Source organism: Odocoileus virginianus, chromosome 11 (genome assembly GCF_023699985.2).
Source record: "Odocoileus virginianus isolate 20LAN1187 ecotype Illinois chromosome 11, Ovbor_1.2, whole genome shotgun sequence".
Lineage (NCBI taxonomy): Eukaryota > Metazoa > Chordata > Mammalia > Artiodactyla > Cervidae > Odocoileus > Odocoileus virginianus.
The window spans coordinates 19,689,071-19,717,007 of record NC_069684.1 but is presented as its reverse complement, the minus strand read 5'-3'; the positions used below and the strand labels follow the sequence as shown (position 1 = coordinate 19,717,007).

General features: G+C 35.4%; 2 protein-coding genes across 3 annotated transcripts in view; one reads left to right on the top strand and one right to left on the bottom strand.

Annotated features, from left to right (window-relative positions):
- The window catches only part of RALGPS2 (Ral GEF with PH domain and SH3 binding motif 2), a 155,477-nt gene that overhangs the window by 92,042 nt on the left and 35,498 nt on the right, over positions 1 to 27,937 (top strand). For both annotated transcript variants that reach the window (XM_070474019.1, XM_070474020.1), the window contains exon 9: positions 27,710 to 27,847. In XM_070474019.1, coding sequence (XP_070330120.1) covers positions 27,710 to 27,847 — 138 coding nt within the window. The remainder of the gene's footprint in view (positions 1 to 27,709; positions 27,848 to 27,937) is intronic.
- On the bottom strand, positions 241 to 21,716 carry ANGPTL1 (angiopoietin like 1). The gene is made up of 5 exons (XM_020868863.2): positions 21,187 to 21,716; positions 15,256 to 16,101; positions 3,766 to 3,959; positions 2,321 to 2,591; positions 241 to 932 (listed from the first exon to the last, which is right to left on the bottom strand). Exons 1-5 carry the CDS (start codon positions 21,194 to 21,196, stop codon positions 745 to 747), a joined length of 1,509 nt encoding a protein of 502 aa, XP_020724522.2. The 5' UTR covers positions 21,197 to 21,716; the 3' UTR covers positions 241 to 744.

Sequence of the window (27,937 nt, the reverse complement as noted above, 5' to 3'; positions counted from 1 at the left end):
ATGTTTTACTGATATCAAAATATAAAGTAGATTTTAGGAAATTTTGGTATTCGTATGAAGGTAACATTGAAAAATTCATTTATATATTTCTGTTTCTATAAATTGGCCATTTAAATACTGTATACATTATTTTTGTTTTTAAAAATATGTATCTTGTGGATTTCTTCATTCTTTTTGAAATTGGCATAAAATATATTGTCAAGAATTCAGATTTAATCATTTCATGTGAAAGGCATAAACTCAATTTGAAATAACTTTTATTCAATGCAAATTGTTGGCAAAACTAGAGTTTTTTCTAATTTCCTGTCTATATTTTTTATAAATAAAATGTATGATGTTGCTGAAATCTTAAAATTATTTTTCCATTGGAAGTTACAGCATTCTCATAAAGGCTTTAAATAAATTGTTAAGGATCTTGACATGTATTGAATTTTGATTTAAAATAAAGCTAAAATTTGTTTTATGTTGTGACAAATAATTTACATTTTAGAAAACAAACTTCGCTTGTATTCAGTCAATAATATTTTTAAAATAACTTGGATTATAGATACAGATAATCTTCTACAGTATATTAAGGGAAGATGAATCTATATTCATAAATCCCCTTTTATAGTTACAGTAAAAATTCACTTTAAAAACTATCTGTAGAAATGAATTGTGCAAAATAATATACATGTAACATTTACATTTTTTAGGAACTGAAAAATAGAGTTCTGTGTCATTTAAATTGGAGACTGCGTCTCTTCAGTCAATAGGCTTGATCAGCATCTGAACTGCTCTCAAGGAGTATGAGCCACCTCGGTATTCGGCCCAAAATATCCCATCTTGGTACTTGCTTCTGTAATGGCCTCCTCTGTACCAGACTCCATTGAGATTAGAGTGTGCACAGGCATTGTACCACCATCCTCCTTTATGGAAGTGGGCGCAGTTTCCTTTGAGGGAAAAATACAGACATCAGAGTAAAAGTTTCTTCTAAGTGTGGTATTCTAAACCATCAAAAACTTATTCTACTTTGAGAACAGTTTGAGTTTTTCCTACTGATTTCAGTTAACCTTTATCTTCACAGTGTTGTTTTTTCATTTATTCTGATACTGTTGCTTGAGTATGAACTGCTTGAAAGATCACTTGAATTGCCTTTTTTATTTTGCTCTTTGCTTATTATTAGCACATGCTTTTTTTGTTGTTGTGAGTGATTTTCTTTTCTGGGAGGCAGGGTAAATAAAATGCAAGTAGTATTTGTATGTAAGAGAGAGAGGTTGGAGAGACTGGGAGGGGAAAAGATATGGCGTTGCTAAAGACAGTAAAGTTAGGTAAAATTGATTTTCAAAATAGCAAAAAAAAATCTATATATAAAATAGTACTCAGTTCAGTTTAGTCTCTCAGCTGTGTCTGACTCTTTGCAACCCCATGAACTGCAGCATGCCAGGCCTCCTATTAACAATCAAATGAGTTTCTGTAAATAAGGCATTTATTATGGTCAAATCTGTCTTCCTTTTTCCTCTTTTGCCAGAGTGAAATAGAGACCTGTGTGCTGCTTGCCATGACACAGCTCAATGTAAAAATAAATCAATTTTCAGGAGATAGCTCTTTATCAGAGCCAGAAACCTAGGCTAAAAAGGCAAAAAGTGTGTGAAAATTAAATTTAAAATTACATTATGTGGATGACCTAACTGAGTCTTTCTAAAGAGAATATTTCTCCTCTGAATAAAGCTTTTCTGCTCCTCTTGGACCCCCTGCTGCAGTCGTGTTTACCAAAAAGTGCCTTTACCTATGTACCCAAGTGACTCCCTTCCTTCGCTCCCTTCAGGACTTTGTTCAAATGTTACCTTTTTTGTCCAACCCACGTAAAATGGCACCCATCCCTGTTCCCTTATTCAGTTTTACTTTTCCTAAAGCACTTGTCACCACCTGAGAAATCATCTTGTTTCCTTCCAGAAATTAAGTTCCAATTGGGCAGGAACTTTGTTCACTGCCCTGTTCCTCAGAGCCTACAACAGTGCCTACCACGTGGTGTCCAGTGGGGTTTGTTAGAAGTTTTAGGCAGTTGCAAGTTTATTTCCAGATGACTATGTTTTGTTTCCCATCCCATCCCTTCAGGTTAGAACAGCAGGACTTTGTTCACAGAGTTCACACTTTGGGATTGCCTTAGAGAAGAACTCCTAAGAAGCTGTCCCTTTCAGCAGGTTGTATTCCCTTTGACTGAGTCCAAAACAACTTTTCTGAAAAGACTTCAGTGGCATATACTTTATAACAGGGTTCTATTTAGTGCATAGAAAGTGGTGACCCTGCAAAGAACACGCATCAGTTTTTTTTTACTCACCTGCATACATATCTTTATCTCTGTCCAGAGTGGTGAACTGTTTACCATTATGCCACATCATGGAATCCCCAGCATTCCCCTGGTAAGTCCCCAGACGCAATCTATAGAATTCACTTTCTGGTTCCAGGCGGAAACTGCTATATTCTGCATAGACTTTTTTGTCACTCCAGTCTTCTAATTCAATCAATAACTTATAATTATCTTGATTGCTAAGCAAATAGATATTTTCCAGTCCAAGCCAATATTCTCCATCAATGTTTCCAAATCCTTTCTGTTATTAAACAAAGAACATGCATACATGAATAAGTGTAGAGATAGTAAGCATTTTATAGATGTTTTAAACACCTGATAGCTTAAAGATATTGACCATTTAAGTGATAAAGATATTGACCATTTAAGTGGTAATGTAATCTTCCATTTTTGTAGATCACCTGTTCTACTGAAGTCCCACGTAATCACTTTGTTTTGTTTTGCTTTCTCTCAATTTGTCAGCATTTATTTGCACAACTAACTCCAAAGTCTACAAATAAGATAAAAGCAGAATTGAAATTATTCATAGAAACTAAAAACATTAACTAGTACACTACCCAGACCCTCGAAAAGGGTTCCTGATTTCTTTTATACTCATACAGAGAAACAAATTTTTGTTCTAAAAGTATATAGGTATTGTCTCCACCGTAGTCAAATAAATAATACATCTAACATTTTTTATGATACTCAGTAAAAATGATAGTATCTGTCTTAGAACAAATTATCTTCTTTAGCTCTATTAAAAATAAAATTAGTAAACATAAGATGACAAAATAGTAATCTTCAGAGTCCCTTTGAAAAATTGTAGGTTAATGTTTGAAGAAAGTAACAAATTAACTATCCTATTTCCATAAATATTTGCCATCACAAGTATGCAGCAGAATATAAGTTTGATAAACCCGATCTTAATGCTAGATGTATTTTCAAAGAGGTTGTGTTCTTTCACTTGTTACTTGTTTAGAAATGTATACAACTTCTCACATGGATATATTAATGTCTCATTATTATTATAAGCAATAATACAGAGTATAGGACTTCCAAAACATGACCTTTTTTCTAAGATTGTTTACCTCCGATTAAATACACTTGATAATGGGTGCAGATGTGGTCATGAACAAAAAAGCAGTTGTCTTCCTAGAAAATGAAATTAGGATCAGTCTTTGCAAAGAATTAAATATGTGTTTAAATCATCCAGACTGAAAGGAAACATTTTAAAGTACATCTTTAGTTTCCTTTTTACATTTTAGTTTTAACTTGAAACCAAAGATGAGGATTGTCTTTTGGACAAATGCAGATAATGAAAAACATACAAAGAGTGATTTTTTAGCTGTGTATCTTATTTATTGCATAGAATGACTATTTTTGCAAGAGCTGCTTTGTTCTACCTCTCCCCCAAGGCTGAATCACTGATTTACCTTGTAATTTTCCCAGTTTCTGAAGAAGTTGACAGAGCCATCTGTTCTTTTCTGAATAACAGTCCAACCTCCAGGATCCAAACTGTTCTCACACCATAGTTGCATTGGTCCTTTGCTGTTTTGAGGTTTGATCATATAAATCCCACTGACTGAATGTCCAGCATCTTTTGCATGTTGACAATCTTTGTATGGTCCTGTAATTAAAATTGCTTTGATTGCCAGGAAACTTAATAGGAAAAGAGCCATATTAAAGTAGTTTTTAGTCAAGAGTCTTACCATTGTATCTTTCTTTACAGATACCATTTTTAATGTATTGTGTACACAAACCTTTAAAAGCTAAAGAAACTAAATTAAAAAAAAAAAGAATCTAAATAAAAGAATTACCGCACCGCCCCGCCCCCCCAGTCCCACTATCTGGAACATTAACTTGATTTTCCACTGTTCTTGCAAGTCTTTGTCCAGATACATATATTTTTGTATTGTTATAATTCTAATACTCAGAAAATTGGATTCTGTCTTTTTGTTTCAACAAACATTTCCATGGGACTACAGTCTCCATTCTAGCGCTTATGATAAGACACAATCTTTGATGTTGATGTATCATGTTTACCTCTGCCATTAGACACTGAGGTTTCATCTGATTTTTGCTATTATAAGTAACACAATACATAGTGTCTTCTTTTTTACTTCATTTTTTCATATTTATGAAAATGTTATTTTGCAGAATTGATCTGCTAGACCAAAAGTGTGTGAACAGTTTTACAGTTCTTCATGGGGTCCAGTTTATAGTTACCAAAATTTGATTTCAGTGGATCACACTAGTCCCTTGAGATACTCAGTGAAAATGGTATACCACGGTCAAGTAAGTTTTAGAACTGCTAAATATTATATTACCCTTTCAGAAACACAGTATACATTCACATATGAAAGACTGAGAAGCCCTGAAATAAACCAGTCTCCCAAGCTTTTGGAATCTTAAATTTTTCCCTCATACAACAGTTCATAAGAATACATTTCAGGAATGTTGGCAACATGCCTTTCTAAAGTGTTGTATCAATTTATATGACTAACAGTAATTTTCTTATTTAATCTACACAATAACCTTCTGATAGTTTACAGATGTTCTGTAGATGAAACAGTTAACTGACTAGTCTTTAAACCCTAGACTTAAGCCCACTTTTTTCTAATCCCAGAACCCATGCTCTGAACTGTTATGCTACAGTTGTTCCCATGTTATCTCACATTTGTATGAATTCACTACCTATTTTTTAATCCCCTGATAAGTTCTTCATATATTTTAAAATGACAGAACATTTTGTGAAATCGTTTGTAGAGTATCTGACTCTTGAACTTGTGATTTCCATATTTCTGATCTAAAGAAAGATAGCATCTAAGTTTACTGAGCATTCATCAGTTTCATCCTTCTCCAGTGTTTTTTATGCTTTGAATTTTTTCATAAGCATGTCAAAATACTAAGTGATTCAGAAATAAGAATTACCCTAAAGATCAACCCTAAGTTACCCTAAGAAACAATCAAATGAGCATAGAAACTTCAGTTGTCAAATTTTATATTTTACTAAAAATTTTTAAGTTCTGACATGTAGAATTTTTAGAAATTGTGTGAGTTTAGTCAAGTAAAATTCATACAAGAAAATCTGTACTGTAATGATAATAGGATTGTTGAAATTTTGAGGAATGTGTTTTCTGTACTGTGCGAAGTATATACAAGGTCCCTTATGGGGCCTTGTTGGGGTAGAATTAATCTCATTAAATAAATAGTTACACAGCTACATCATTAGAAGGGATTCGTAGAAACTGTAAACTCTTCCCTCTAGATTATTCCTTAAGGATGGAGACTGTTTTTATTTTTCTTCTGACTTCATGTCATCAGTGTTTGAACTATTAAGTAGACTGTCAGTTTTTTGTTAAACAAATGAATCAAAGTTGCTTTCACATTTTAAATACAGGGAAATTGAAAACCACACACAAAAGGAAGAGATGATCAGTTTCACTAGTCCATATTTTTATTTTGTTTCATTGATACTTCCTCTGTTTCAGGTTTTTAAAAATTATTATAATGACTGTAAGCACTACTTAGTTCTAGAGCTTCAATTAAATTATTTTTTATTGTTTTTATTTCTCTTCTGAAATTCCAGTCTTGCATTTATTATGGACATAGTTTCCTTTAAGCTGTAATAACTACTTTAAAAATTCTTGTTGCTTCTATTTCTAGTTTGTTGAGAGCTCTTACCATGAATGGATTTAGGATTTTCTCAGGGCTTTTTATTTATCTACTGACATGATGATACGGTTTTTCTTTTTTTATTTGTTAGTATGATAAATTCCATTGATTGTATTTTTAGTGTTAAACCAACCTTTAATTCCTGGGATAAGCTCAACTTGGTCATGTTATATTATTGTTTTTATATATAGCTTGATTTGTTAAAATTTTGTTAAGAATTTATGCTTTTATAGTTGTGAGGATATTGGTTAGACCGTGAAAGCTCATAAATGGTTTCTTAAGCTAGGGAGGGCTTTTCTAAAAATAATGTTTGCCCTTTTCACACTAGCTGTAAATTAGATCACATTCCATTTAAATGCAATGTGAATTATTTTTACCTGTCCACCTTCTCAGTTATTGAATTTAAATTACAAAGTATTCATAGCCTTTAACACAGTGCTTAATAAAATAGTCATCAGTAACTTAGTTCCCTTTTCTTCTTTGTTGCTGACCTTTACACGTAGTAGTAACTTATTTAATAATTTAAGTAGCTTGTGTAATAAATATGTTTGTTTTATTAACAGATTTAATGTGGCTAAAATGTACAGTCATTTCTATTGTAGAAAAATAGTGTATTCCTGAAAAACCTCATGTTCTGCAAAATCATGCACTAAAAATAACAGCTAATGTTAGCTGTTAGCATATTTTGTGTTCATCTGCAGTTACTTGTGGCACAGAACTTTACTATGCTTGGATAAAATCCCATGTGAACCAATTTGACCACTTTGTTTTACTGATGTTATTCACCATTTTTTTTTAACCAGTCATGTATGAGCTACTTCATGTCACAGAAGCATGCACTGTAGTCAAGTCAGAGAAGGGTAGAGAAGTTTAAATGAAGTATGATTTCCAGGTCCAGTCTTAGATTATTTTGTGTAATGCATGGTAACGTGTTTTATTTGTTTACTTGTGGGTGAGAACTGTAGTTTTCATATCCAGTTTAACTGTGTATCTAGTTTAACTCACTTCAGTGCTCAAATATTTGTTGAATTAAATGATTCCTGGCAGCCACAGTGGTTTCCTTGGTTCTGTCTTTTCTGCATCTGCAATAGGCTGGAAACTGTGTTAGGCTCCAGGGATAGAGAAACAGCCATAGAGTCCAGGGGGAAGTGGGGAGAGAATACTCCACTACAGCTTGATGAGTCCTCCGATTGTCAGCAGGGCACACAGGAAACCTGGCCGAGAACTAGCTAACCCAGACTTGTGGGGAAGCCATGGTGTTGGCTCCATCTGCTGAGGCATGGAGACAGAGGAGAGCTTGATGCACCAGGGGAGTCAGAAGTTCAGCATGTCTGAGATGTCTGTGGTGGAGGGTGGCTCTTAGAACTCTGGAGGCCGGTTGCAGGGTTGAAATGGATTTCGTCAGTCTGAGAATGCAGTTGTCATAGTTGTTTTCAGAATTAACCAGATTTTTTCTAAGTTGTCACTTTCAGAACAGTCAAGACTATCTGAGGAGCACTGGTTTTAAAACTTACATCAGTGTTATAGTTGATACACACATGAAGTGTTTTTGTTGCAATACATGCAGATCTTTCTCTCATAAGTGTGCTTCTGTGAATGTCATCTTTGTAAATGTTTGCTGTGTACTCATTTGAGTATAATTTTGACAGTTTACATTTTATATTTTACTATATATATTCACAAGTTGGACTATCATTAGATTATTTGAATTGCTGTAAAACATTTTTAAGTATCAAGGTTTTGAATCTTGACAGAATATTTGTAGAATGCCATTTGTTTCTCTTCTGCTATTTAATAGGCCCTCAGATATTTAAGCAAAGTGGTGAGTTCCTGGGTTTTCTAGATACAGCTTTGATTTGATAAGATTTCAGTTTATGCAAATTTAAAATTATCTTCAGTTTTAATTTTCAACCCACTTTTTTGTAGTGAGCTTCATGTTTGCAGTTTCGATCCCTGTTAGACTTGGTTGATATAAAGGCTTAGGAAAATGTGGTAGAAATTCTTTTCTGAGACATGTGGATAAAATTAGCAGTATTTGCAGCTATTTTTTTCCTCCTCAGTAAAGATAGTAAGTATCAGGATTTAGTGTTTGTTTATATTTATTTTTATAAATAAACCATTAACCTGTCTTAGCCCAGTGTATACTATTGATCTTGGCAGATATATTTTCTCATTATTACTTGCATATCTTATTTATTTTCTGCCACAGGATTAGATTATAGATCATTCTTATATTAAATGTTTTACTGCTTTCTCTTTACCATAAAAAATGCTTCCCAGGCATTCTTAAATAACTAGTAAAGTAATACCAGCTTTATTTTTGAGAGGCCAGTTTCCCAGTTTAACTTGCTGGTTTGTGTAGTATCAGAAATTAAGTAATTTGTCTATCCATGATATGATTCAGGAGTTTGTTATTAGTCATTTACAGGTATAGACTAGGAGTACCTTTCTTACAAAATAGGAGTTTTATTAAACCCTTTTAAAAATTTTTATTGGAGTGTATCTGATTTACAGTGTTGTGTTGGTTTCAGGTATACAGCAGAGTGAATCAGTTATACATATGTCCATTCTTTTTTTTAGATTATTTTCCCATATAGGTCACTACAGAGTATTGAGTAGAGGTCCCTGTGCCCCACGGTAGGTTCTTATTGTCTAGTTTATGTATCATACTGTGTATATGTCAAGCCGTCTCCTAATTTATCCCTCCCCACACTGTTCCCTCCTGCTAATCATAAGCTCATTTTCTACCTCAGTGACTTGCACTGTAATCTTGAAATAGTTGTTTTCTATGACGCAATTGCATTCTTCTCAAAGCATGAAGATGGAATTCGGTACATTGAATTTGAAGGGCCAGTCTCTTTCTTCCTCAGTTTATTTGGTGATTAAAATTTGTATAAGACTAACAAAGTCCAGTTTCTTTCATCATAGAAAGAAAAATACTGACCAGTCATGCCGCATATTTCACAACATGTATTTTTTTTTTAAGAAGAACCCATGTTTTGAACAGAACAGTGTGTTGAAAAAGACAAAAAGAGTTCATACTTTGAATAGTACCTTTACTGGAAACCATCTTTATTTAACATACCTGTCCTCTTTCTGTAAAGAAACTGTTTAATTACTTAAGTTGAGAGGAAAATCCTTTTCTTTTTGTTGTTGAATTTCTCATTAATTTCCTTACTTTGTCCCAATACTGTGTTCTTTGTGATAGGAAAAGTAGGACGAAAGGGATAACCAACTTAGAACTTTCAGATAATTGGTCAGCAAGTAAAATCTTTCGAGGGGTAAATTTTTTAATTGGGTTAAGTATAAGATAGATATATTCAGCATTTCTGGGGTGGGAAATTTGAGGCAAATGCCTTCTAAAGTGATAATAGATTCTTTCCTGTAAAAATATGAATTACTTTGTTTATTAATCTATAAGCTTAAAATGCAGTTAGCAACCTGAGCCTCTTATATGGAAGTTAATTAAGAATATACCAATTGTTTTTCATAACTGGTTAATAGAAGATACTTCAGCCCCTTTGCCCAACCAGTCGTCCTCTTTAATTTAGTTTTTGTTGGTTTAAGTGTTAATATAAGTATTCCACTGCAACCAATTGCAGTTTTTAAATTTACTAATTGAATTGAAAATTAGCTTATTACTCACTAAAAAGCATGTTTTTAGTTTCTAATGACTGCTTTTCAAATTTAACTTTATAAGATTGCCTTTTGTATTCTCATACATGGCAAGGCATATATTGGAAAGTACACTCCAAAAAAATATGACAAGGATGGTCAGAGCATACACAAAGCTTATTTTCACTTGCATCACCTCATTTAATCATCACAACAAGCTCTTAACAAAAGAAGAACCTGAGCTTCAGAAGAGCCTTGCCAGAATCCAGATTTCCTGGTGTGCAGGTCTATTCTCTAACATACTGTGAAGGAACTTTCTCAACTTCATTTATCTACAAGGGAGTGAACTTACAAATATGCCATCTGTAAAAGGAAAGTGTTGGTCTTTTATTAAAGACTAACCCAGAAGGTAGCCAATGAGCAACATTACCAGTTAAGAATTTTTTGATAGTAATCTGCCAAGTGTATAATTACATTCCCAAACATTTTGTTTTTCAGGTAGAGGGAAAGTAATTTTTCTGGGGATTATTTATTGTAAATGAACAAAAATATTCTGTTATTTGCCATAAGCTCATAGTAAGTTTATTCTCTTGAGGTGCACTTTTCTTAGAACCATCTTAAATGAAAATATAAAACTACCTGTCATTAAGACACCTTTTTAAAAATGCTGATAAGGTATATATAACATAAAATGTACCAGCTTAACCATCTTTAAGTATACAGTTCAGTGGCATTAGTACATTTTCATTACTATACAGTTAATCTCCATATCTCTTTTCCTCTTGGAAAACTAAAACTCTGTACTCACTAGTAACAACTCTGCATCTTCCCCTCCCCCAGCCCCTGGCAGCCACCATTTACTTTCTATCTCTGTGAATTTACTGTAGATACCTCACATAAATGTAGAATAATTGCATAGTATTTGACTTTCTGTGATTGGCTAGGACACTTTTTAAATTATACATACACGTTATTCATTTAAAGGGTTTAGAATGACCATGTACCTACATTTAGAGGGCAGTAATATGAAATTCTTGGTGCCAGGAGCATATGTGAGTTCAGCAATAGACATCCATGTTTGCCCTTTTTGTTCAAGTACCCAAACAGCTGACATATTTTCCAGTCTGACATAAGAATAATATGAACAAAGATTTTAGCACATTATATATAAAGAAAAATCAGCAAGTCTGTTGTTGCTTGTTGTAGTTTATATTTGATAAGAATCACAGAATACTGAAACTAGAAAGAGGTATTAAGAGTCTTCCAGTCCCACCCGTACTTGTTGTACAAATGAGAAAAACAGAGAGGCAAAGTGACTTACCCAGGGTCAACAACAAAGAAAACAAGTTTCCTTAATTCTGTGTAGTTTCCCTTGTAGCTAATTAATGTCCTTGAGTTTCAGAGACCAACATTTACAGAAAAAAATAAAAAGTTAATGTTTGCTTAGAACAACAAATAAGTAATGAATAGAAGAAAAAGCTATGCCTGTGCTTCATTTTTTACATTAAGGACTGGTTTCTTTGGGATGTATACACCATTGTTTCTTTTAAAGTAAGTCTGTTTAATGGGACCTTTGATATGCTAAATCCTTAGCATGAGATTTAACTCTGTGATACTGGAATTTCTGGGCACTGCAGCTCAGTGTCTGGTAAAACCTAGAACTGATATGTCTCATTTTCCATAGGCATGCTTCGTGTGTTGTTGTATGAATATGTGAATAATCGTTTCTTCTAGAACCAGTAATAACCATCAAATTAAGATACTCCATGGCAGTCATCCCCATACTTATGTGACTATACATCCCATCAGTTAAAAAAAATTTTTTTCACACACTTCAGTTACGTTTACTTATAAATTATATGTAAAAACCACTGGTAAATTGTATACATTAAAGGCTTAGACAAGACATCCATTTTTTAAAGAGAATATAAAAAAGTTTTTTCTTTCTTTATATATCCAGGTGATCATTCCAAATACACATCATTCCCTGGGAAATCAGAGGGCATGAAGATCTTAATAATGATCATCATTTGCCCAGTTTACTGGTTCACTAGCCTGTTGTTTCTGACAGTTACAACAACATAAAACGAATGACTGCAGTAGAATAGAATGTGTTAAAGTACTTTCAGGAAGGTCTTTGGAATGACAGCTTTAAGAATAATATCAAGTTAATCAGCATTTATTTAGCATCTGCAAAGGACACAATATCCACCTACCAGGAAAGAGCTTGTACGATAGACTGAAGGCATTTTATTTAGGTGTGCATACATAAGTACTGTGTATACGTGTGAAGATACCTAATAATTCAGCAGTGAATATAAGAAATATTGTGTCTTTGTTACAGTGTAGAGACATTCGTGTAGGAACAATCACTTCAAGCCTGGGGAAGTCAGAGGCTTCAAGGAGGACTCGCTATTGCATTGTATGGTATTGTAGTCTGAGCCTTACAATTTGAATAGGGAAAATGCATGGAAAATATTTAGAAGACAATGAGTTGATTTATGTTATTGAAGCAGATGGTTTTTGTGAAAGAAATCAATAGAAGGAAAGCTAAAGAAGTGGGTTGATTCTTTTGAGGAGGATATTAATCTTCCCCAGGCTAAGCAAACTGGATGTTTTCTGTTTGTAGTAAGGACCTGCTGGGCAGGCATGTGATGTGATCAGGATGGAAATTTGAGGCAGATCTGTTGGCAGTGTAGAATATATTTTGATGGAAAGAGAAAATGGAGTTAAATAGATCAGTTGGCAAGCTGTTATATAATTCTTAGTAAGAATAATGTTCGAGTGCCAGATGCACTGTTCTAATGACTCAAGTGTGGTAAATACTGTTAATATCCCCCACTTTACAGATGAGGAAACTGAGGCACAGAGCAACCCCTTCCACCCCGCTAAGGTCACCCAGCTAGTAATCCAGGACGTTTCTGTCCACTCTCTGCTTTCACAGATATTGTGGATCTGAGTTAGAATTCTGGCTCTGAATAGAAATGAGGGACACATCCATGAAAGACTGAAAAGCAGCGCAGATAGAACTCAGCTGACTCCATGCATGGGACAGGAGGGAAGAGTCAAAGATGAGCCAAAGATATTCTGAAATGGGTGGTAAAATACACCAAAATAGAGAAGTGAGAATCCTTTACTTATCAGTTTCATTTACAGAAATTTATGTCCTAAGAGTATAATTATAGAGGGGAAAAAAGAATAAAGTTAATTCTTAAAGTTACAAGAATATTGGTTACCATGTTTATGGAGGGGCGGGGGAGAAAGACTTGAAGGTTCTTACCAAAGTGTTTTCAAAAGAAAACTAATATTACTACTAATAACTATAAACTAGTTACTCAGAAGTAAACTATAGTAATAGTTTTATTACTATAGTTTACTTCTGAGTATTTGGATAATTCCTCAAGCACTTTTAAAAGTTTGTATTTTCTATATTTTCTTCAGTAATTATTGTTTTTACAATAATAATTATTTCTGAAAGGAGAATGCTAGTTTAAGGGAAAGATTGTTTTACAGTTTAGTTACTAATTTATGTATTCGTTCCTCAAGTATGTATTGTAGTGCTTACAATATGTGGAATACAACATGCCACACCTAATCCTGGCTAGATGTTTGAGATAGAAAAACGAAAAGACAGTTCACTTTCTTCCAGAAATGTTCAGTCTAACAGGGAGACAGACATGTAGACAAATAACTTCAGTGTAATATAATGGAAAAAAAACATGTTCAAGGCATTGCAGCAGTTTGGGGAGGGAGCCTTCTAGATACATTTGTTTGAATCTGAGTAGGTATAACATTTAAGACACTTTTATCTAAGCCTTGAAATCTGCCAGGTTGACAGATAAGCTGAAGGAAGGCATTTCAGTAGAGGAAGCAGCAGCATGTGAGGTAATGATAGAATATCCAGGTGCAGATGTCCAGCTTTGGTTAGAATCAGGAGGGAGAGCTCCATGCAGGAGTTATCTAAGCAGTGATGATGCTTGTAGCCTTGAAGGAGTGTGAGACCACTAATAAAACAGCATCTTCGAGAAAGCCTTTTTAAGTCATAGGAGAAGGAAGAAGATGCCAGTGAAGGACCTAGAGAAGTAGGAAGAGTTAGAATGTTATGATCTGGATACCCAAGAAAGCAGAGATGTGTGAATGGTCAGTGATGTCCCCTGCTACAGAAAGACACAAGCACTTTGCAGTGTACATACTTCTAGTATTTTGCCCTTTTTCTGTTTTTTTTTTTTTTTTTTTAATTATTTCTTAGTCTACATGCAGTCTTTTGTCCTGCCTTTTCAAAGTGAATAAACTACAATTAAATTTTTTTTTCTTTTTTTTTTTTTAGGGTCTTTCACTTTTGGGCCTTTGGGTCTTTCCCTTTAAGAAAACAAATCAATTTGTAAAAAATTCAGGAGAATAGCTTATGAGAAATTGGATGTATGTGTAAAATAAATGTATTCAGAAAGTTAGCACTGAGCTTACTAGACTGAAACAAAGATGACTTATTCATCTTTTTGCGGCAGACACCTTGATCAGTGACATAATGAATGAAAGGAGGAAGGGGTGGAATTAGAGGTAGAGATATTAGCATCAATTCTCAGGATTTTTGTGTTTTGAAGACTTATTTATACTTAGATGGTTGCAAGGTATTTTAGCTTTGAAAAATAGGTGAGATGGATACCTTTTCTTGGGCTTCCCTGGTGGCTCAGGTAGTAAAGAATCCTGCTGCAATGTGGGAAACCTGGGTTCAATCCCTGAGTTGGGAAGATCACTTGGAGGAGGGCATGGCAACCCACTCCAGTATTCTTGCCTGGAGAACCCCCATGGACAGAGAAGCCTGGCGGGCTACAGTCCATGGGGTCACAAAGAGTTGGACTAAGCAGAGTGTACCGTTTCTTCTTGAGACTGAGAGCGAGAGGCCTGGGTTTTATGCAAATGTTTTCAAGATAGGAAAGCACAAGGAACCTAGGACTGAGTAGACTTAATCTCAGCACAGCAGCAGTAAGTGGTGTGCTGAGAGTGGAGATAGGAGGGGGTTAATTCTAAGCTTCAGGAGCTACAGTTGTTGTTTAGTCGCTAAATCATGTCTGACACTTTGCAACCCTGTAGATGGTAGCCTCCCAGGCTTCTCTGTCCATGGAATTTCCCAGGCAAGAATACTAGAGTAGGTTGTCATTCCCTTCTCCAGAGGATCTTCCTGATCCAGGGATTGAACCCACATTGACAGGTGTGTTCTTTACATCTGAGCCACCAGTGTGACTTTAGGAGAGTGAGAACTAATTGTTACACGTTCCTTCTGAGGAAGATAATGATGGGAAGAACAGCAAGAGGTAAATGAAAGAGCTGTTTAGCAAATGTGAGGACCTAGCTGGGAACCAGTAGGATGGCATAGAGGTTAGGAGTGGATTGTGGACTCGTTCCTGTCTCAGTGCTAATAATTTAGATTGTAAGAATTTGAATGAATGACTACTTTTTCCACAAAGTATACTGTTTCTAGAAACTGTTAGACTGAGAGATGTATTTAAGAACAATTCCAGTTTAATAGAAAACAAAATCAGAAAATTTAATATTCATGTAAAATTACATTATCAAAATGAAGGATAGGCATGTATATTATGACCATATATTTTTAGCAGTAAGAGGTAACTCACCTTCATTGATGAAAGTTACCGGTGGTATCTTGAGAGGGCTTTTGGTGGGAGAAGTTATCAGATCAGATGGTGGCATTAAATCTCTGGGATAGCCTGGATCCCTCTGTATCTCATTGCCTCCCAGCAGACCAGGAGTGTACTGATGACTGTTAGGAATGTGCTGTGGCACGACCTGGACGAGAGGAGGAGACACATGGGGGTCCTGTGGAGAAAATATCCTCAAGCACTGTTCTTCCAACAAAGTGATCATCACAGACTGGTTATTGACCAGATCAGTCAAGGAAGCGTATTTCACCTCCAGTTCCCTGTACCTTGTTGCCATCTTCAACATTTCTGTGGTGACATTGAGGATTTTATTTTCCAACTGGGAAAGTTCAAGTGAGTTATCCCTCTTTCGGATAATCTCATGCAGTAGTTGCATATAGAGCTGAGTGACACGGGAGTTCATGTTACGGCTTTCTTTCCTCAGCAGCTTTACCTCATTGACAATGTTTCCATCCACATCCACCACCAACTGCAGGACATCTATCTCCCGCTTCTGCTTGGAGAGCACGTCCTTCAGGTTCTCAAGATCCATCCTGGTGATCATGTCTTTAATGGTACCTGCATCTTGCCCTTTGGTATTGACACATATTGGCCCTGTTATTTTTTGTTCAGGTACCAGAAATGTGTATGAACATTTCTTTGCTTCCTCTTTACCATCTGTGGCGCGAGGGTATCTCCTCTGGGTTATTTTTTTAATTTTGAACTGTCCTCCTCTGCAATGTCCAATGCCCATTAGTAGGAAGAATAGCACACTTAGGGTCCAGATAAAAGCCTTCATTTTGAAATGAGGTTGTATGCTATCTTTAAAAAAGAAAAAGCAAACCAATGAAGGGAAGAAGTAGAAAATAATTAATATTAATCTACTTTTTAAGTCAGTAATCTAAAAAAGTATCTAAGGGGAAAACTGAATGTCTATTGCTGTTAATAAATGGGGCCAGAATTAAAGTTATTAATTTCTTAAATTCAATATTAAGTGCCTTCCTATTTGTTTAAAAATTAGGTTTCAGAGAAGAGCTTTCCAACTACCATCTTATGGTAATGCTTTTTGTTCCCCAGCTGAGTGAGCAGATCTTAGTGCCCCTGTGTTGAGGCATATGGTTAGATGCTCTTGGGGCTTTTGAGACCCTAGTAAGATACTTCTCTTACCTTTAAAAAGCTCACTTGTCTTAAGGCTCGGAAAATGGTACATAATGCCTGTAAGAAATTAATTACAACATTCTTCTCTAACTAGTGTGAAAGTTGCCAGTCAGTGTTTTGTCTTTATATTGTATGTTTTGAATTAATTTGACTTTCTCTAATAACTATCTTTTTCATCTGTCAAATTAAAGAAACATTTTTAGACAAATGTAAAACCAGAAAGTTTTAGCATCGTAGTTTTTGTTGTTTTCGTAGTATGTCCTTTGGGATTGGTGACGAATTTAAGAATGATAACATGCTCATAGTCATTATTGTGGGTAATCATATTTCCTAAATCATAACCCTGTATATGCTCTAAGTTTATATATGATTCAGCAGGTTCATTCTTCTAACAGAAGTCCTACTGAACTGCATTTTCATAAAATAATAATTTTTTATAACCATTATCAAGGAAAGAAACTCATCTGTAGTTGAATCTGATCACTGGAAAGTGCCTTAACAACCATCTCATATCACCTAAGACTTCTCTGCTCCCATGGGCATGTTGAAGGCCAACGCCACACAAGTAGGTAATAATAGAACCAGGTCTAGCATTCAGGTTCCCTGGCTCCTTGTCAGTGTTTCTAGCAATGGCACATAGGCTAAAGTGTGTGCTTGGAATGTTTCACTTCTGCTGTGAAAGATAAATGCTTATTTTTTTATGGTATAATCTACAGAAACACTCTAGAAAACAGTAAAACTAGTTCCAGGATCCTGTCTCTTTCGTTACCTCCCTGCAGAGTAGTCGCAGTTAGAATGAGTAGGATGTGTCACCCTGTCGTTAGTATAGCCCACCGCGCTGCAGTGTAGCCCACCCTCCTCTCTTGTAAACTTGATTCCTATGTGCTGTTTCTGAAGGATAGCAGTGGATATACCAAGAACTTTTCTATCCCATTTTCTACAAAGTTGTTTTTTGATTTGGGAAGCCAAGTCCCAAATCATTTATGATGTTACTAATAAATAGGAATGCAGCAGTAACAGTGGTTCATTTTTATTGGGTGTGCCAGGCATTGTTTAAGCCTTTTACATGCATTAAATCATTTACATTTTTACCACAGCCCTCTGAGGTAGATTATTACAATCCTCATTTTCAAATGAAAAAACCTGGCATCCAGATGTTAAGTATCAGTACCTCACCCAGAGTCTCACTGCTTTCTAAGACATGGAGCCAGAACTTGAACCCAGGCAGAAGACTCCAGGGTTCATGTTTTTCATTAACAGCCATATCATATGGCAACATATTCTGTCCTTTTTTCTATCACCAACACTACAACAATCCCTTATATTTATGTAGTGCTTAACTCACATTAACTGTTTGCATTCACAGCAGCACTGGGATGTAAACATATACCATTTTGCAGAGAATAAGCCTGGAGAAGCTGAAACACTCAGATGGGATTCAGACCTTCTACTCTTTAACTCTCTAGACCTGTGACTTTTATCCTAGTTGTATCATAACTGCAGAGGAATCTTAACTTTATGTTCCTTGTCTTTCACAGTCTCTTCCTGGTTTGTATCTTTTTACATTGACCCATTACTTAATTATGCACGGGTACTTGTGGATCATTTTTATATCCCAAGCTTTTCTGCTGCCATTCCTTTCCCTCCATATGTATTCTGTCAGTTGATAGTAGCATGTCTGACTTGATTATGAACCCTCCTAAAATTAAAGGTTGTATCAATAAAATATGGACTCTTCAACTAGAGTCATAAAGATGGGCTTCCCCTTTATGACGGGCTTCCCTCATAAAGATGATTACTACTTTCTAAAACCATGTCTCCTTCAGTGTTTTCAAATGAGTAAGGTTTGCAAACTGTGGAGTGATAATGAAAATAAAACAATGGATGGAGTGCAGGGAATTCTTCTTCCTTTACTAACATAAGATAGGAGAGCTGAGCATAATAATATTCCGTATCTGTGTCGGAGGCCTTCTGTTTGCTGACAGATAGCCGGAAGCACACTTGGATGAGTACTTTTCGTTTTTTGTTTTCATCCTTTGCCTTGTGACATCAGTTGAAAACTTAGACCAAGTGTCTTTTATTTTATTTAAAAAGGACTTTTAGTTACTATATTGGAGTTACCTGTACCAAAACCCAGTAAAATGTTTCTTGTTATACTTGCAGATTCATAGGATTTAGATATGGTTTATTTTTAAAACTGCAGACAGTGAAATAGAAGCTGTCAGCCTCCTGGGTGAACGTACAGCATTTCTCCTGTAGTTAATGCAGCCCTTGTTCAGATGCACTCGTTTCTTTCACTTTGATAATGAAATGGAAATTCTTAGATCATAGAAAATTATTTTATCTAAATAATCTACTATGAAATAAGCTACCAAAACAAGGAAAATTCAGCAAGTACCATGAAACTTCAAAACATGTAGACTTTTCTGAGCAGTGTTCTGACTGAAGATCTTACATTCCTACCAGACACAGATTTGTGTAGAACTGAGAAGCATATAATCCAACTCTGTTGGAACTTTGTACCGGTGTTGTTACGGAAGAACAAAAATGTGAAAATACAAATCTAAATTAAAATAGCCATAGCTTCCTTTTGCTGTATTCTGCCTTGGCTCTTTGTGGGTTCCTGTATGATTAAATCATAAGATGAATCACCATCTACCATAAGAGAATCTGACCTAGGATTAACATTTAAAGGGGACAACAAAAAGTTTATTTTTTAAAAAAATAAACACAATTTCCTTATCCTTTATAAAAGTCATGATTTCGTTGTCACCTAAAGTTGAATAAGGAACCACATTTCTTAAGTAGTAGACTAGCTACGTCATGCGTAAAGAATGAATTTTTAGAATGCATTTACTGTTACTTTTTATGAAAACATTCTCTCATTTAATATTTTCCCACATATGTTCAGTTTTTAAAGTGAAAGATCCATAAATCTGTGTTACCTCATAAAACCTTTCTGTATATGTTAAAATTTTCCTAGGCCCCACGAGAATGTTGTAAATTAGTTACAGTATACTTAAGTTTAAATCTATGTCTGCTTGGTTGTTTTGGGGGGTGGGGGGGTGGTGGAAAGCCTTCCATGCTTTGAGTTAATTTTATTGGTACTATTTCTTTTCATAGTTGCTACATTGCCAGTTAGTAGAGAGAAGAAATGAAAGTCAAGATTTGACTTCCTTTCAGATGGTAAATGCATAGAGGCATTTAACTGGCTGTGTCATGCACTGAAAACAGCATGAGGCAATGAAATTAAATTTATGAAGCACTGAAGATATCTTAGATAAAGAACTTCTAGATTGTGAATTATGTTCTGGGAAGAGAAACAAGAACGATTTCATCCCCTGGAGATGTTTAAGAAAGGGATAAATAGTTATCTGGGTTTCAGATTAAATGCTTGCTTAAGGCTTCCGTGAGAACCAAGGTTTAATGGAAGTCCTGTACTTTCCATAGCGGCAACAACAGAAAAGAAAGAGATGGCATATTTCTGATCCAGTATTTCTTGGAAACTTTATCAGAATTTCTTATAAAACATGTTTAGCAGAGATTGTCCCAGTATTTAGAGTTTTGAATCTTTAAGGAAAGGACATGAAAGTAAAGTTGAAGAAATCTTACTTAGCTTTACCATTTTTTTGCTTGTTGAAGATTCTTACCTTGAATTTCTTTGATTTTTTTAAAAGGACAGAGAACCCCCAAATCATAACAAACTTAAGTGTCTGGTTTTAAAGCTCATTGTTGGTAACTAGTAATTTTATTTTTAGTCTTTAATAATACAATTTAAACAAAGCTCCTAGGTAGAATATTTAAAGAATTGTGTTCGTTGACCAAAATTGAATTTGTCTAAAAATATTATATACTTTTGGTCTTTTAATTATGTATTTAAGTAATTGTATCTTCTGGGTTCTTACTTTCTGTTGTTAATGCTGACCACTTATGCAATACTTCTACCACATTTTATTTCTTCTTCTCAACTATAATCTTTAAGGTTTCAGGACTTTTTATTGTATCCATCGCTTTGGTTTGTCACATAATTCCGATTGTAGCAGTTTTAATTTTTGTTACCCAAGTTAAAGTACTGTTACATGTAAACTTGGAAACTACTTAAAAGTTTGAGTTTTAGCAAGAAATACCATAGACTTATTTTAAAACTCTTATATTTAGGATTACTAAATACTAGGTTATATTTGATTATGCTGTGATTGGGGTATTGTTGCAAAGCCTTGCAGTTAATTTGATATCTTCTTAATGGTGTTTGTAGCTTTACTTTAAGATATTTTAACAGTATATGTAAATCACTAGCATACACAGTGTAGCTGTAAAGACAAACTAATCATGTTTACAACTATTTAGTTTGTATCCCTTTGTTCTTATCATTGTGCAATAAATCATATACATTTAATGTTAATTGTTAAAATTTCTAATGTCACTAAAGCATTTGTTTTCTGAAATCCAGAAGGTTAAAAAAAAAAAAAAAAAAGAAATCCAGAGTGTATATACATCAGTCTATAAACATACACAGTAAATATCATTAAATTGAACCTCAAATAATTCATTAATCATCACAAAGTATATAATGACCAGTTTTATATAAAGTTGCAAAACAAAACCTTTTCCAGACAAGGCAAATTGTAGTATGTTCCAAAAGTCTTTGATTAATAAGCGATTTTGAAATTTCTGCTACAAATATAAAACAATTATACATTTCAGCATACATAGAATTTTAAAATAAAAATAAAAGAAACATTAAAGTACCTTTTTGCATCTGTTGATAAAGCAAGCCCAGAAACTTGCTGCTGTTACTCTTGCTTTTAAAAATCAGTGTAGACGTTTGTTCGTCTGTGACTTTAATGGCAACTGCATTTTTGTTTTGGACCGTTGAATCCAAGCTGTAATAAGGAGCTTCTTTTTCTTCTTACAGCACTAATCAATTGAATTTGACAAGCCACCTATGTAATTTTAAGTAGTAGAGTGGAAGTTCCTGGTCTGCGGGCTGTCTTTAATCCAGCAGAGAAAGCATTGTGGCTTTGCTCTGCCTGCCACATGGAGAAATGCAGTAAAACCAGCTGCAGCTGACCCAGATTGTATATACAGTACCCTTGAATAGTGATTCCCTCTCTTTCTCAGGAGACTCAAGTTCAGCCCACATATTACGTCACCAAAAATTTGCTGGAGACTAGGGGGGAAAAATCTTAGGATTTCCTCTCTGTAGCCTTAAATAGGGGTGGAGGTAGTGGCATCAGCAGGAGGTTGAACGCCTGCAAACAAGGAGAGACTGTGTGCAGGTTGAAGGAAGGGCACCATCTGGAAACAAACTATCATAGTTCAGCGGGCAATTATAAAACAAACATGTGAGTCTGCCGCCCAGAGATCTTTTAAGTTGAATACTGAAAAAATAGTATTCAACTTTACTTAGAAGTAGTTGCAGGCTGATGAGTTTGTTTTTTTATTACAAAGCTTAGGAGTGAGACTCTGTTCTAAAGAGGCAGCCTCCTAATTAGCCTCCTAATCCTAATTAATAGAATACAGCCTGAAAGAATTTTTAAACATTTTACAGAATTTGCCATTTTAGAAGGTTTTGAAATTGTAAGAAAAACCTGGTGTATATTTCTAAGATAAAACTGCTCATTATATATAATTATCAAAAATAATTGAAAAACTAGGTATAAAATTCTCTCAGAAACTTAATACTTCTTAAATTCTAATGTTATTATTTAACATCAGAATTTACTTATATGTCACTTCCTCCTATTCTGCAACGTGACCCCACTTGTCTGAATACAGTTATTCCTATTAGTTTATGTTGTGATTTAAAAGCAAACATAACCCTGGCCTGAGTCACAGGGGAGAGTTCTGAGCCCCCCACTGGCTGCGGGAACTTAGACAAGTCTCTTTACTACCTCTGACCAGTTCTTCTGCTGTGAAATTAGGGTGCTGCTGAGAGAACTAGTAATTGTCAGATACCAACTATGCCTTTTTATTTCTTTAAATCAAGAACGTTGATTAACTCAGTGACTGAGGAGACACAGATTTAGACATCTTAGGTAATTTGGCTTAGGACTTAAGTACTAAGCTATAGCACTGGGATTTAACTCTCACTCCAGAGCATTTGGCCACACTCTCTCTGGTTGGATTATATAATTATTGATTGCTGCTTCTAGATAAAACTTTGTGGGCTTCTACTTTCTGTACGTGTTGTGTGCATGTGTGGGTGTAAGTCCCTTCAGTCATTCTGTCCTCTTTGTGACCCTATGGACTGTAACCCACTGGACCCCTCTGTTTTGTGGGGTTTTTTCCAGGCAAGAATACTGGAGTGGGTTGCCATGCCCTCTTCAGGGGATCTTCTCGACCCAGGGATTGAACCCGCGTCTCTTACGTCTCCTGCTTTGGCAGGTGGGCTCTTTACCAATACCATGTGCTTTCCAAACCCTGTCGTTGCCTTACTTTGTGCTACTCTTTCTCAGGCCCTACCATCAACTCTGTTGATCAACGTCCTTTATTTGAAGTCAGCTTAGTTTCTACTTCTTTCACAGAATTAATTATTTCTTTAAGTTCCTGTGACACGCATAGGTATAGCAGGGGTCTACTCAAAGGCCTATAGATGCTCACAACAAGAATGAAGCAGGTAATGTATATAGGTGAAGTAAATGAGAAGTAAGAGAGCAGGGGAAAACAGATTATGACAGACTGACATCTGTAATGATTACTGTCTATCCTCTTCCCAGCTCTACCTCGCTGTTGCCAGATCTCCCCATTGTTTTAAGGAAAAGGTCATAAAGATACTTCTATGTTACTTCCTGATTTTAAAAAGATTGGGACAGCTTCTAACCTCTGATTTATATTATGTAATACATTACTTGATCATTCAGTGATCACATTGTATTCACTAATAGCTTAACCTGGAGAAATATGATAGTCAACTCCTTCAGAGCTTTTTTGTTTAAGCAGTGTAGAGGTTTCTAATTCAGTTCTGTTCAGTTTAGTTGCTCAGTTGTGTCCAGCTCTTTGCGACCCCATGAACCACAGCATGCCAGGCCTCCCTGTTCATCACCAACTCCCAGAGCTTGCTCAAACTCATGCCCATTGTGTCAGTGATGCCATCCAACCATCTCATCCTCTGTCGTCCCCTTCTCCTCTCACCTTCAATCTTTCCCAGCAACAGGAAACTGACTCTTTTCCAGTGAGTCAGTTCTTTGCATCGGGTGGCCAAAGTATTGGAGTTTCAGCTTCAGCATCAATCCTTCCAATGAATATTCAGGACTGATTTCCTTTAGAATGGACTTTTTGGATCTCCTTGCAATCCAAGGGACTCTCAAGAGTCTTCTCCAACACCGCAGTTAAAAAGCATCAGTTCTTCGGTGCTCAGCTTTCTTTATAGTCCAACTCTCACATCCATACATGACTACTGGAAAAACCATATCTCTGACTAGATGGACCTTTGTTGACAAAGTAATGTCTCTGCTTTTTAATATGCTGTCTAGGTTGGTCATAACTTTTCTTCCAAGGAGCAAGCATCTTTTAATTTCATGGCTGCAGTCACCATCTGCAGTGATTTTGGAGCCCAAAAAACAAAGTCTGTCACTGTTTCCATTGTTTCCCCATCCATTTGCCATGAAGTGATGGGACCAGATGCCATGATCTTAGTTTTCTGAATGTTGAGTTTTAAGCCAACTTTTTCACTCTCCTCTTTCACTTTCATTAAGAGGCTCTTTAGTTCTTCTTCACTAGTTAGTAATTCATCTCACTGACCAGGTTTGGAAAGTGGAATGGCAGGTGTGTAGATACAAATTATGGTTAGTTTGGCATGTTAAATTGAAAATGAAAGTCAGGAGCTGTGTTCTTTAGAGAAATTTGGAGAGTCATCAGCAATCAGGTGATGGTTGAGGTCTCAGAAATAGGATAATTCAGAAGTACTTGTAGAGTGAGAAGATTAATGACAGAACCATGGGGAATGCCAATTCCAAGGGACCTGAGGAAATGGAAGAATCGAGGGAGGATGGAAGCGAGGCAAATTCAAGCCAGTGAAGACTGAGAAAAAAGGGAGTGGTACAAATACAGCAGAGAGACTGAGCAATGGAGAGGAGGCCAGGGGAGATGTCTGAAGAATTAGTGTGAGAAGGTCAGGTATGCCTTTGCCAGGGTAAGTTTCAGCAACAAGACAGATGTGAATTTCACATGTTAGCATGCGTGGATCAGCAGAAACCTATATACTGTCAGTTTGTGTATCAGTTGATATAGCTTTAAAACCCAATGTGGTACTGTCTTGTAAAGTTGAACATTACATATACCTGCATGTATGTATAGATGTGTATATATCTCTCCTAGAGAAATTTTTGTACATGTGCACCAGTAGACATGTACAAGAATGTCTATAGTAACAAGGAGGAAGGGGGCAAGTTACTCAAAACTCTTATAAAACAAAATGAATAAATTGTGATACAGTTACATATAGTTTATCCTCTTAAGGAATTACAGCTATACTTAACAATATGAATGAGTCTTAGAAACAAAATAGACAAAGCAATCACAGACCATATTTTTTAAAACTTATTTAACAACCACTTATAAATCACTTATTGTGTACCCATTGTAACTCTACCAATATTATCATTTAATCACACATATAGAAGTATGATTTTTTTAAAGCGCAAAAGTAAAATAAAATGTGCAGGAATACAGACATGTACCTCAAAAAGAACAAGGGGAATAATCTTAAAATTAGAAATGGTAGTTCCCTCTAGACAGGAGGCAGAGAGATGACACAGGGAAAGAACATAAAGATGAGGCAACAGTACTGATGTTGTAGCTCTTACATTGATGAGCATTTATTATATTATTTGATAACAACCAATATTATATGTTAAACTGTTAATTTTTAAAGATACAGTTATGATTCTCACACAAATAAAAAATGAATATATGTCAAAAGTTTTGTTTAAATCATTAAGTATACAAGGGAATCAGGGAGATATTTACAACAACTTCAAGGGAGAAGTCAGAGTACTGCACATACATGCAGGCCGTTGGGAATGCTGGAATGAATTTACAGATAGTTGCAAAATTGGTCAACATCCACAGGGCAATAATCAGTTACATCCCACTGGACATAATTCATTGGCATTTTTATGGACAAGAATTTGTATTATTACCAGTTTTCAACAACTTATAAAATAGCTCAGGCCAAGAGGATGCACTGAAAACAGGATATACCTGGTAATCTTTTTGCCTATTGCAAAGTCTGTCACAGTTTTTCCTGACACAAACTTTCATAGGTACCAAATATTACATAAAAATAGAATGAAGGATAAAAATTTAATTGTACCGGTCTGCATTTCTCTTTTAAGGTGTTTGTTGAAGAAGGCAGGCAAGAGTCCTGTCTTGAGGAGGGGATCAGGTTTAAAGGAAGGGTTGCTTTGCTTATGTTTTCTTGAATAGAGGAGATTTAAATGTGCACACTGGCTCTTGGAAAAGAGCCATGGAGTGCGAGTGATAGTGGAGGCAGCATGGATATGTTAAAAGGAGGCAGGAGAAATTATATTCAAAATCGCAGTTTAGATTTGGAAGAAAAAGAAGGGGATTCTTCTTCCTCTGAGATAGGAGGGAAAGAAGGGGAGCTCAGCGACAGATTTATTTGAAGTCATAAAAAATAAAGTTGAGAGTCTCTAAAGAAAAAGAAGTATTTATGATAGATGGCTTAAAGAATACTGTTAAGATTTACTAAATGGAAAAGGAATGATACTGGAATGAGTAAAAGGATTACCATTGCCAACTTTTTACATTGTGTTAAACACCAACTGTCTGGAAATACTGGTCAGGATTTTCATTTTTTAAAGTGCAAGATAGAGTAACCACCTGAATGAGTTTATTATCTTAAGCAGATAATATATAAAATACAAAAGATTTTCAATAAAGAGATTAGAAAGTCTTAAAAATTATTAAGTGACTGATACAGATACTGTAATTATTTGTAACAGTGTAAGTAAAAAAAAACCTTGGCGTACATGTGTATACTCTGAGATCCAGCTCTGTCACTAACAATTCATGTGGTGTTAGGCACTTCCTTAATATCTGTGGACCTTAGAGTGTTTGCCTATGAAAATAGGGATTTTGACTAGACAGTTTCTAAATTCCTTTCTTGGAATCTGTGAGAAAGCTAAAGAACCGTTGACACTGACCTGAATATAAGATAATGATTTAGATGGGCAGAGCTGAGTTCAGGTATCATTTAAGATGGAAGAACTGACAGGAGAGAAAACATCAGGCTTATTTGGAAGGCAATAGGTACATCATTTTGGTTGCACTTATTCTGAGAGTTCATGAACAGGGAGTAATGATTTGAAAGTAGGAACATGTTGCCTTTTACACTTTACGCGTGCATAGTAAACTCTCAGGAAATATTTTCTGTAGATGTGACTTTGAAATCCAGAGCTAGGACAACTGAATTATTTGGGAGGATGTATTAATTTTGTTGGTACAGAAAAAGAGCAAGGTTAACTTCAATGTGTAGTTAGTAGAACTATTTCAAAAATCCAACTGTTAATCTTTAATAAAAACAAGACGTTTCTACTAGAACGAGACATTTTTCAAAGTAATCAAGAATCGAGGCTTCTCTGGTCCTCTAGAGGTTAAGAAACTACCTTCCAACGTGGAGAGGGAGGAGAGCGCAGGCTCGATCCCTGGTAGAGGAGCTGGGATCTCATGTGTTATGGGGACAGCTGGGCCCAAGTGCTCTGGAGTCTACACACCTCAGCGAAGAGCCTGTGTGCCACAACCCATACCCAGTGCAGCCAAATAAATAAATATTTAAAAGGAAAAAAAAAGTAAGACTCATGTGATAGTTACCCACTCGAGGCAAGCATGTATAGAACTAATATTAAGTTAACTGCCCCATGGCAGGGAAGTGTTTAGGCTGGCTAACTTAAAACTTCTTCAGGCTGTACCACAACTTGCAAAATAGGTACTAGTGTATAGACATAAAAACCAAGGTTCAGAAATTAGAATAATTATCTTTATTTTATACAGAGGCAGAGCCAGTTCAGGAGCTCATCTTCTTTCCATTAAGACCCATGAGTAGGTAGGTACTGGAGTTTCTAACTTCAGCTTTAAGTTATATGTCTGACCTGGACTCCACGGAAATCTAGGCCTTAGCGGTCATGTTTTAACACAGTATTAATAATGAATATATTTTAAATATGGCATATATTGAAATATAGCTATAAACAAACTATACTCATCCAAACAAGTAGGAAGACACTCATTTATCTTAATTTTGTTCCAGGTATCTATCTGTCTGATTTAACATACATTGATTCAGCATATCCATCAACTGGCAGCATTCTAGAAAATGAACAAAGATCAAACTTGATGAATAACATCCTTAGAATAATTTCTGATTTACAGCAGTCCTGTGAATATGGTGAGTTTCCGGGAGTAATGCTGTGATTCATTTATAAAGGTTGATTCATTTACACAGGTTGATGGCCACTTTTCACATAGCAGCGTACGT

Excerpts from the sequence above, each read along its gene's own strand:
- ANGPTL1 (XM_020868863.2), bottom strand. Across the intron at positions 3,960-15,255 it reads GGTAACTTTCATCAATGAAG|GACCATACAAAGATTGTCAA; the intron begins GTGAGTTACCTC and ends TTTTAATTACAG. Across the intron at positions 2,592-3,765 it reads GAAACTGGGAAAATTACAAG|AAAGGATTTGGAAACATTGA; the intron begins GTAAATCAGTGA and ends GTTTAATAACAG.